The sequence below is a fragment of the Entelurus aequoreus genome, linkage group LG15 (assembly GCF_033978785.1).
Source record: "Entelurus aequoreus isolate RoL-2023_Sb linkage group LG15, RoL_Eaeq_v1.1, whole genome shotgun sequence".
NCBI classification, from domain to species: Eukaryota; Metazoa; Chordata; class Actinopteri; order Syngnathiformes; family Syngnathidae; genus Entelurus; species Entelurus aequoreus.
In genome coordinates this window covers 31,611,921-31,624,101 of record NC_084745.1, presented here as the reverse complement: position 1 = coordinate 31,624,101, position 12,181 = coordinate 31,611,921, and the positions used below count along the sequence as shown (strand labels likewise).

The 12,181-nt window shown below is 39.9% G+C and overlaps 1 protein-coding gene across 4 annotated transcripts in view; it reads left to right on the top strand.

Moving 5' to 3' along the window:
- Positions 1-12,181, top strand: part of phldb2b (pleckstrin homology-like domain, family B, member 2b) — a 100,065-nt gene that overhangs the window by 21,722 nt on the left and 66,162 nt on the right. For 3 of the 4 annotated variants that reach the window (XM_062021218.1, XM_062021219.1, XM_062021217.1), the window contains exons 2-3: positions 4,893-4,946; positions 11,459-11,582. In XM_062021218.1, the coding sequence (XP_061877202.1) occupies positions 4,902-4,946; positions 11,459-11,582 (169 nt within the window). In that variant the 5' untranslated portion in view covers positions 4,893-4,901. Of the gene's footprint in view, positions 1-4,892; positions 4,947-11,458; positions 11,583-12,181 lie in introns of those variants that run through there. The other variant, XM_062021222.1, reaches the window with a different exon arrangement.

Below are 12,181 nucleotides of genomic sequence, written 5' to 3'. Positions count from 1 at the left end.
TACATCCAGCAAGTGCACCCCATTATCGTCTGAGACCAGCCACCCAGACAGCTGCTGCAACAATTGGTTTGCATAACCAAATAATTTCTGCTCTAACCGTGAGAAACCATCTCAGGGAAGCACATCTGCATGCTTGTCGTCCTCATCAGGTTCTCGATCTGACTGCAGTTCGTCATCTTATCCGACTTGAGTGGGCAAATGCTCATATTTGATGGTGTCTGGCACCTTGGAGAGGTGTTCTCTTCACAAATGAATCCCGGTTTTCACTGTTCAGGGCAGATGGCAGGCAGCGGGTGTGTCGTTGTGTGGGAGAGCGGTTTGCCGATGTCAACTTTGAGAAGCAAGTGGTCCATAGTGGGTGTGGGGTTATGGTATGGGTAGGCGTCTGTTATTGACTACAAACGCAAGTGCATTTTATTGATGACATTTTGCTCACTAACACAGATTTAGACAGATTTGTGAACAATATTTGAGAGGAATAGGTATTTTGTGTATATGGTAAAAATTTTAGCTCTTTGAGTTCAACACAAGAAAAATGGAAGCACAAAAAAAAGTGTTGCGTTTATATTTTTGTTCTGTATACATTATGGATGACAGTAAATAAGACCGCCCACAAAACGGTGCATCCCTTACGAGATGGTCAGAAAGCAACTTGAAGTTGGTCTGTAAAACATAATCTATACACAAATTTGACCAAATAATCACAATTACATATTAGGCAGACCACAAGGAAGTGTTGTAAATATAGAAAACAAAATCATAATATGACCCCTTTAAGTGAATCTTCTGTACAGAGTTCATGCCTAGCACATGCCAGATGAACTAACAAATGGCGACATATAAACATCACACTTTTCTACACTTGAGTTGAGGCAAAATATCAATATTGCACTTGTTATATCGTGAAAATACAAATACGCTTTGCCAATGATAATAATAATAATAATGGATTAGATTTATATAGTGCTTAATAATAATAAAGGATTAGATTTATATAGTGCTTTTCTATGCACTAGACACTCAAAGCGCTCATAGAGAAGTGAGACCCCATCATTCATTCACTCCACATTCACACATGGGTGGTGGTAAACTACATTTATAGCCACGGTTGCCCTGGGGTAGACTGACTGAAGCGTGGCTGCCAATTTGCGCCAACAGCCCCTACGACCACAACCAAACCTTTTTACACCAATGTGAGCGGCACTGGGAGCAAGGGTGAAGTGTCTTGCCCAAGGACACAACGGCAGTGACTTGGATGACAGAGGCGGGGATCGAACCTGAAACTCTCGGTCTATACCACTGCACCACGCCGTCCCCGTCTGCTACCTATAACACAAAGTTTATATGCAAGCTGTTTTATACCAAAGTAATTTGCATATCTACGTTGGATTAGCCTTTTTGCAACATGTTCAATAACAAAAGGGTCTCCTTGGTGGAAAACAACACTTCAGGCTTAGAGGATATCGATGGAATTGATAGTCAGTATGTTCTTTTCTGTGCTCAAATAGGTCCACACAAGTGAGGTTTCTTTTTAGACTGTGTTCTTTGAACTTTATCCGTTCTTGGGTCAAACTTTAGATGACCTCTTCATATCATTTACATACTTGTCAGTTCATTCAATCATTGAACAAGCATTCCATTGTGTCTATCACAGCAAGTTTTGGACCAATCCACCCACCTTTACTTTTGAGATAATGGAAAGTATCAGGATGCCAGATGTGCATGCTATCTTTACATCTGGATGCGGGTCAACACACTACAGCAGCTTTGATTCAGTCAGAGCAAAGCAGGCTGAAGACTTGTCTGCACCTGCCCAGGTAGGAGCTCACCTGGTGCAAGTAGAAATAAATGAAGGATGGAGGCAAGAAGGGAAGGAGTAGAGAACAAAAGAAGAAAGAACAACTGTCATTCCTAAAAATAAAAATAAAGTCTCAGTTTAAGACGTCTTTTGTGTAGTTTGTCCAACATCATGCAGCTATTATACATTGTTGTTTTTTGTGATAAAACACTGGAATGTGCAGCCTATAAATTAAGCTGATGTGTGACTTAATGTACAGTATATATGGACGTTTGTTATAAGTGTGGTTTGTGTGTGCAAGCAAAGGGCAATGAGGGTGTGAAAGCAGCACAGGAAAACAACCTCGGAAAGGAAGTTGGTGATGAATACGGGGAAGCGGCGTGGGGCCGACTTTGATTTGGAGTTTCCGATGCTGGTGGAAATAATGTGGGATTACATGGTGGAAGGGGAAGATGAGGACATCTCATCTTTATCAGGATGCTACTCACTGGATTATCAATACGTTTTCAGATTAAGTTCAAGGGTGGGATGTGTGGGGCTGATGTTTGTATTTATCCTTCAGAGTTGTAGTTTGTTTATTTCCAAAAAGGGTGGAGTAAACAAAACAGATTTATGGAATTATTTTTGTCACACACGCACGCACGCACACTTACAACACACGCATACACACACACACACACACACACACCAGTAGAAATGTTCCATTAAATCCAGAGGTCTGGTAATGTGATGGTTAGGGAGTGTCATCACGCTGGCTTGTGAGCGTGCGTGTGTGTGTGTGTGTGTGTGTGTGTGTGTGTGTGTGTGTGTGTGTGTGTGTGTGTGTGTGTGTGTGTGTGTGTGTGTGTGTGTGTGTGTGTGTGTGTGTGTGTGTGTGTGTGTGTGTGTGTGTGTGTGTGTGTGTGTGTGTGTGTGTGTGTTGTAAGTGTGCGTGCGTGCGTGCGTGCGTGCATGCGTGTGTGTGTGTGTGTGTATGTGTGTGTGTGTGTGTGTGTGTGCGTGTGTTGTAAGTGTGCGTGCGTGTGTGTGTTTCCCCCTTAAGTGGTATTTTCCCCTTGGAACACTTTCACTCAAAAAAGATTCTCTCATGTGCCAGTTGGGCATGCAAAACACAGCTGTTATGCTTTGAGTAGCTATATCCCTACAAGCCTGTTTCGCAGGGAAACCATCCTCTTGTGTTTTTTCCTGACCTAACGTGTATATATATATATACAGTGAATTAAGATGTTTTTATAGTGAAACAGAGTTCCCCATTAGAAACAATGTCAACATGAATAATTGGTTCTAGCCTCTACAAAAGTCCCTATTTGTCTATATATACTGTGTATGTATGTATGTATGTATATATACATATATATATATATATACTTCTCAAACAAACATATCTGTAGGGTTATAACAATGTCTTTATTATCAAAATAACACAAAAACAACGGCAAGTGGAACTGTCGACACGCACAAACAAAAGTCCCTTTAGTGCTCTCAAAAACGTTAACAACCATGTTGCTACAGTAAACCAAAAAAAAAGGAAAAAGCTTCTTTAACTTGCTGTTGGCGAATGTTTTTGGCATGCAGTCGACAAGAAGAGATGTCGACAGAGACACGAGGCGGAGAAGGGAGGGGAGGCAGAGAGAGGTGGGGGTTGGGTGGAGGGGCAGTGTGTGTGGGTTCCCCCTCCTCTCTAAGTTTAGGTCCACAGCAAATCCTTCCTTCTTTCCAGGCTAGTTTGGAATGTTCAACCCATATTGAATAAGCAAAATAGACAAAACTTGGTGAATGGCAAGAGAAAAACATGCCAAAGTTCAGAGAGTTGCAACCGAGTAATGGACAGCGTAAACAGGATGTGGCATAGGGCTTAAGGCTTTCAGAGGGACATAAAATGAATGAATTAATGAAACGTTCGTACACCAAGATAGGGTTCGCTCACATAGGTATATTTGGCTCCATCAAAAAGTTTGCAAATAGAGGGGCTCGTTAATGGAGGTTCTACTGTATACTGTATAGGCACATATGCTGTACATACAATATTATTCATTAACATAGTATTTGCTGTAGTAATAACATTACATAGTACTGTATACTTTTCTGACCCCTGACCCTACTCCTGCATCACTATACTGCATAGGTAAGAAGCTACTTAACCAATAAGAAGCTATATGTGAACACACTTTGACAGCTTTACCTTGCTGCGTACCCCAGGGATCAATCTTGCAACCAAAATCATTAAATCTCTATATAAATGACATAAGTAAAGTTACAAAGGACTTAAAGTCAATGCTATTTGCAACCAATATGGCTTTATTTTTTAAAGAAAATTACATATAGAAGCTAATTCAACAGGGGTGTCCATTTGGCAGCTTTTGTCTTCAATTTGGCCCGTGAGACTGTACGAGTTCAATAAGCTATATGGCCGGGAGCATGTTCATGTCACATGCAAACAGCCAGCGTTCTAAAAGTTTCTATTTTGTTGCCATTTTGTGGACAACGAAAGTAACCCAAATGATTGTATATTCACAGAAACACATATGACCCAATCCAAACAACCTTTTCTAGTCATGGTGCAGACAAAAAAAAGCAACCAACACAAAAATTCCATACACAAAGTCACACATAACACAACCTGCTCATTGAACTTTTTGGATATTACAAACAACATCCAATCAACATTAAAAAAAAATCTAAATTACACCCATTTAAAACCATTACAAGGGATGATGGGAAACATTTAAAACCCTTCCTCCACACTTATTCATGTTTGGCGCATTTTAGCTGCTTAATATTTCTGATTGATTAAAAAAAGGTCGTCACGGAAGTAAACAAGTTAGTAGTTGAACTTTCACATATACTCTCAACAACACATTATAATAACTATCAATTTTGTATCCATTATATTATTATAGTAACATGTACTCATGTTGTAATACAAGCTCTGCTTCTTCCGATTGCTTTTGGGACATGTCATGAGAAGCTGGAAATATGTAACTGTATGCATGATCGAAATAAACAAATACCGTAACCATCATAACCATTTTTCTAACGTGCCCTTTAGCCATTGAATTGTACTAAGAAAGTGTTCCCCTTGACTTTATTGCAGGATTCCGACATGATGTCCCAACCAGAGTCAGATCAGATGCCTCCAGAACCCAAGGTGATGGCCACACAACTGCCCTCATGTCTAAATGTATTCAGTGTCCACTGTCCTTACTTTGTGTCTTAAAAAAGGCCTTCCTTTCTGCCAAAAAGGCTTCATGTTTCTATATGCCCTTACTTTGTGTGTTAATGTGCTCATAGTGTCCAAAAGGCCTACCTAAATGTGTAAATGTCCCCACTTTCTGTCGTTATGTCCAAAAAGTCCCCAGCTTGTGTCCAAATGGCTTCACTTTCTCTCTAATGTTCTCACGTTGGGTCCAAATGTCTTGTGTGTATTTTTCTCCTAGTGCCTCAATTACTCTGCATGTAATTTTATATCTTATGGTAAATCTCCTCACTTTGTGTCTATGTGCCCAAGTCATCTCAATGCCCTATCTGAATGTGTAAACGTCCCCACTTTGTTTTTTTATGTCCTTGCCATATCAACATACACTATATTATAAATGATAAATGGGTTATACTTGTATAGCGCTTTTCTACCTTCAAGGTACTCAAAGCGCTTTGACAGTATTTCCACATTCACCCATTCACACACACATTCACACACTAATGGAGGGAGCTGCCATGCAAGACGCTAACCAGCACCCATCAGGAGCAAGGGTGAAGTGTCTTGCCCAAGGACACAACGGACGTGACTAGGATGGTAGAAGGTGGGGATTGAACCCCAGTAACCAGCAACCCTCCGATTGCTGGCACGGCCACTCTACCAACTTTGCTATATTGCCAAAATTATTTGGCCACCCATCCAAATGATGAGAATCAGGTGTCCTAATCATTTTGCCTGGCTACAGGTGTATAAAATCAAGCACTTAGGCATGGAGACTGTTTCTACAAACATTTGTGAAAGAATGGGCCACTCTCAGAAGCTCAGTGATTTCCAGCGTGGATCTGTCATAGGATGCCACCTGTGCTACATATCCAGTCGTGAAATTTCCTCACTCTTAAATATTCCAATGTCAACTGTCGGATTTATTATAAGAAAATGGAAGAGTTTGGGAACAACAGCAACTCAGCCACTAAGTGGTAGGCCACGTAAACTGAAAGAGAGGGATCAGCGGAGGAATTATGGTGTGGGGTTGTTTTTCAGGAGTTGGCCTTGGCCCCTTAGTTCCAGTGAAAGGAACTTTGAATGCTCCAGGATACCAAAACATTTTGGACAATTCCATGCTCCCAAACTTGTGGGAACAGTTTGGAGAGGGCCCCTTCCTCTTGCAACATGACTCTGCACCAGTGCACAAAGCAAGGTCCATAAAGACATGGATGACAGAGTCTGGTGTGGATGAACTTGACTGGCCTGCACAGATTCCTGACCTGAACCCAATAGAACACCTTTGGGATGAATTAGAACGAAGACTGAAAGCCAGGCCTTCTCGACCAACATCAGTGTGTGACCTCACCAATGCGCTTTTGGAAGAATGGTCGAATATTCCTATGAACACACTCAGCAACCTTGTGGACAGCCTTCCCAGAAGAGTTGAAGCTGTAATAGCTGCAAAAGGTGGACCGACATCATATTGAACCCTCTGGGTTAGGAATGGGATGGCTCTTCAAGTTCATATGTGAGTCAAGACAGCTGGCCAAATACTTTTGGCGATACAGTGTATGTTTGTCCAAATGGCCACACGTTCTGTCTCAAAGGCTTCGCATTTTTCTTCATGCCTTCTTTTTGTGTCTAAGTGTGCATAGTGTCCAAAAGTCCTATCTAAATGTGTACATGTCCCCACTTTGTGTCTTCATGTCCTTGCTCTGTCAAGATGTCCCCAACTTGTGACAAGATGTCTCCATTGTGTGTATCTTTGTCCTTAAATTGTGCAAATGACCTTAGTGTTTAAATGTGGTTGCTCTGCATGTAACTCCCCTTTCTGTCTAAAAGGTTACACAATATTTCTAAATGTCCTCACATTGCGTCTCTGTGCTCATAGTGTCCAAAGGTCCTGTCTAGATGTGTAAATGTCCCTCCCCACTTTCAGTCTAGAGATCTCAAATGTGTGTCCAAATAGCCTCACTTTCTGTCTAAATGTTCTATTACGTAGAGTCAAAATGTATTCATTTTTTGTCTTAAAAAAAAGCAGCATTTGTGTCCGAATGCTCCTGTTTTGTTTCTATTATACACTATATTGCTAAAAGTATTTGGCCACCCATCCAAAAGATGAGAATCAGGTGTCCTAATCATTTTGCCTGGCCACAGGTGTATAAAATCAAGCACTTAGGCATGGAGACTGTTTCTACGAACATTTGTGAAAGAATGGGCCGCTCTCAGGAGCTCAGTGATTTCCAGCGTGGAACTGTCATAGGATGCCACCTGTGCAACAAATCCAGTCTTGAAATTTCCTCGCTGCTAAATATTCCAAAGTCAATTGTCGGCTTTGTTATAAGAAAATGGAAGAGTTTGGGAACAACAGCAACTCAGCCACCAAGTGGTAGGCCACGTAAACTGACATAGAGGGGTCATCGGATGCTGAAGCGCATAGTGCAAAGACTTTCTGCACAGTCAGTTGCTACAGACCTGGGTTTGGATGTTGCCAGGGGAACGGTGCATTTCGGACTGCATTGTGCCGAGTGTGAAATTTGGTGGAGTAGGAATTATGGTGTGGGGTTGTTTTTCTGGAGTTGGGTTTGGCCCCTTAGTTCCAGTGAAAGGAACTTTGAATGCTCCAGGATACCAAAGCATTTTGGACAATTCCATGCTCCCAACCTTGTGGGAACAGTTTGGAGCGGGCCCCTTCATCTTCTAACATGACTGTGCACCAGTGCACAAAGCAAGGTCCATAAAGACATGGATGACAGAGTCTAGTGTGGATGAACTTAACTGGCCTGCACAGAGTCCTGACCTGAACCCGATAGAACACCTTTGGGATGAATTAGAACGGGGACTGATAGCCAGGCCTTCTCGACCAACATCAGTGTGTGACCTCACCAATGTGCTTTTGGAAGAATGATGGAAAATACCTATAAACACACTGCGCAACCTTGTGGACAGCCTTCCCAGAAGAGTTGAAGCTGTAATAACTGCAAAAGGTGGACCGACATCATATTGAACCCTATGGGTTAGGAATGGGATGGCACTTCAAGTTCATATGTGAGTCAAGGCAGGTGGCCAAATACTTTTGGCAATATAGTATACATGTCCTCATAGTGTCCAAATGTACTTATTTTGTGTCTAAATGTTCACATTTTCTGTCTATATGTCCTCAAAGACAACGTTTACACTGCAGGCCAAAGTGGCCCAAATCTGATTTTTTTTCCAGTTGACTGTTCACACTGCAGGTCAAATGTGATCTTTATCAGACTCCAGTGTAGACACGTACAGGCCCCTACATGGCCTCAATGTGGCCTCGACTTAACAAAGGAAAACAAAGGAAGTTGACCGGATTCCGTAAATGAACAAGGAAGTCGCTGCTACTACTACTACAAAATAAAATAAAAGTTGGCACACCTTAAAAAAAAGTGTTTCTTATATGAAAATAAATTAAAGCAGGGGTGTCAAATTTATTTTAGATCGGGAGCCACATGGAGAAAAATATACTCCCAAGTGGTAAAATCACGGCACGAAAACTTAAATCAAAGACAACTTCAGATTGTTTTCATTGTTTAAAAATAGAACAAGCACATTCTGAAAATGTACAAATTATAATGTTGTTGGGGGTTTTTTACACTTATATGTTGCGGTTCATAGTATTCTATCTTTATTTGTCGTTGTTTATACTTTCTGGATAAATTATAATTATAATAATGATAATAAATTACTTTTGTAATGCACTTTACATTTGTTAAAATCGCAAAGTTCTACACAGTATAAAAAAAGGTAAAAAATAAAATTAGAAAGTTAGAATATATAATAGAAAATTAAAATAGAAATAAAAGCATGAAAAAATTATGTGACAATGTTCACCAGTCAACTCATTGGTGTTCATTTTCAATATATGAAGATTTTAAAAAAAATCTAAATCAAATTACAGGATGTTATTTATGTAGTTTGATAATTTTCCTTGACTGGTGCTTTAACATCATGTGGTTTATTTTTTTTTTACATATGTAGCATAAGCTACAAAGATACAAAGAATTGGTATTGCGACATCTAGTGGACACATTTAGAACAGCAGTTTCTTTCATTCAAAAATTTCGTCAATCTTTATACTTAGCAAACTCATCCCCGGGCCGTACGTTTGACACCCCTGAATTAAAGTAATATACTGTATAATGGATATAAATATTGTAATATATTTGGGAGGGTTCTCATCTTTTAATGGCAGTTAAGTATTGGAGACTCAAACATCAGCGTGGATCTACGTAAGCTTTATTTTTCAACTTACCTACGTAAACAAATTAGGCAATGTACGTAACATGTCAACAAATATGCCAGAGCGTCAGGTCCTTCAACAATCGCTATTTCTTTGGAATCAAAATATATTTTCATGTATTTCATTTACGCACTATTGACGAGTGATGCACCGAAAATGTGTCCGTCGACAAAAAACGTTGCTTACCGAAACCAGATGTTGTGATGACGTATCCACTTCCGCTGGCGGGCTGCATCTTTCCCCGCCCACACAAAGGACATAGTTCGCCCAAAGATGACGAAAACATCACAAACAAGTCGTAATCAGGTCGCATTGCCGTTTAGAATGAAGTCACATTTGAAAAGATCAGAATCCAATCGAACTGATGTGGCCTGAATCTGATGCAAAAAGATCAGATTTGAAGCACTTTGGAGCGTTTAGACCAGGGGTCAGCAACCCAAAATGTTGAAAGAGCCATATTGGTCCAAAAATACAAAAGAAAATCTGTCTGAAGCCGCAAAAAATTAAAATCTTTATTTAAGTGTTATAATGAAGGCAAAACAAGTGTCTATATTAGCTGTATTAGCCTGCTATCAAAATAACTGTGTTGCAAGCTGACGCAAAACTTCGTTGACAGAAATGTTGAAATGTAATATTTATTCTACTTATTTTTACAACATTGGAAAACATTACTAAAACGGAGGCTTCTCAGAGGGTGACATAACCTGGAAATTACTGGCTTAGAATGGCCAAAGGTATAGATGTGTGTGTCCAAATTAGGAAATGGCAGGCTGTCTTCTCCTAATGGATTTATTACAATCTTTGCAAGCTGGGTAACGTTTGATGTGGTCTGGAACAACATGGCACACAAACAACTATCTGAAATGCAGCCATTTTTACATACTATATAGATCATGTGTCAGGAGACATGCGAATATAAATTAAATACACAGAGGACATAAGTAAAGGAAACTAAATGAGCTCAAATGTATCTACAAACGAGGCATAATGATGAAATATGTACATACAGCTAGCCTAAATAGCATGTTAGCATCAGTTAGCTTGCAGCCGTGCACTGACCCAATATACCTGATTAGCACTCCAACAAGACTGTATCCTTCCCAGCCGACACAAGATATTACAACAACGTTGAGAACTCAAACATATTGTGGAAACAACATGCGTTTTGACTACGCTTAATAAATGTCGGATGCAACGTTGGACATCAACGTCATCTCAATTTACAAATCCTGATATGTCGGGGTCGCATTTTACTGCGTGTGTTGTTCTCCCAAGATGCAGCAGGAACTCCGGAGGCAAGGTGCAAGGAAATTATTTAATGTCCATAAATCAGACAGGATAAAAGCAACGTGTGCCAAATGCACAGGGAGCAAAGCTAAACCTTAGCAAAAGAAAAACAAGCATAGGAATCGAAAAGGTAATGGCGTAACGTGTTGCATGGAAGCAAATAAGACAGCCAGACTGTGGGTGGCGAAAAACAGGAATAAGTAGCTCTCTGATTAGTGCCCGGGAGCAGGTGAGCCTCCCGAACACTAATTAGAGGCAGGTGAAACTAATTTTCCCCCATGGCAACTAAAACAAACTCAGGAGTGCATAAAACAGGAACTGAGAGTGTCAAAAAACTAAACAAACATGATCCGGGCAACGGATCAAATACAACTCTTTTGCAATGTTGTTTCAAAGTCACTTTTTAAAGGACATGTATGTATAATCATTGATGTATCAATGTCTTGTGCCAGCTCGGTTACTTTGTGTCCAATATTGTATCCTTATTTTGTATCCAAATGCACTCACTTTGTGTCTATACGTCCTCAAAGTGTCCAAATATACTTTATGTCCAAATAAATGTGTTTACTTTTTCCTAGATGTCTTCATACTTTGTGTCGAAATGTCCTAATATTCTGTCTATACATCCTTAAAATGTCTAAATGTCCTTACATTGTGTCGACGAGACTTTATTTTCTGTCAATTTATGTCTTTGCTTAGTCGAAATATAAAGAAGATTTGTGCATACTGTCCATGTGCTGTTCATTGTCCTTTTTATTGTTGCAGAACTAAATAGGCACATATAGCCAATATGTGTTTTGAATTCCATCCATCAATCCATCCATCTTCCTCCGCTTATCCTAGGTCGGGTCGCGGGGCAGCAGCCTAAGCAGGTGTTTTGAATTGAACATGCAATTTTTTTTAAAATTGCGATTGTCTCCAGGCTGTGCCGCTGGACCTGATAGACACAGGAAAGGGTCTGAAGGTCCAGACAGCCAAACCTCATCTGGTCAGTCTGGGCAGTGGGAGGCTGAGTGTTGCTATCACCTTGCTGCCACTCAAAGAAGGTAATTACAGTATATTCAGCATGTTGTTCCATTCTACTTTAATGATTGGTGTTTTCAACTGAGCTTCTCTGATTCAACGTGAGTCATCCTTTTGGAAAAGCCTATAAAAAAAGATGTGCTTTTGGTCTTTGGGTCAAAAGTTCTTTTGGAACAGCTGTTTCTGTGAGTCACAGCATCCAGCCAAATACACACAAAAGACAATTTAAGTACTTTTGTGTAACGCCCTCTACTCTGTGTGTCACATTTTCATCTATTTTGAGCTTTATTTTCATCATATCTTAACTTTTACTTATCCTTTTCTGAATTACTTTAACAACACTTACCATCTTGTTCATGCAGCAGCTTGGTCTTACATTGAAGTGAGAACTCGCAACAATGCAAAGCAGAGATTTGGGAAACTACTCCTCTCTTACCCATATTTCTACTGAAAAGAAAATGACGTATTTGAAAAGATGATGAAAAAAATGTGTATGTAATTTTGGTAGAATTTTTAAAGGTTGTTTTTTTTATTCCTCAAGCATGTTAGCATCATCGCGCAATAGTTATACTTAACAATAAATAATTGAATATTAATATGCCAATGATAACAATATTGCTTG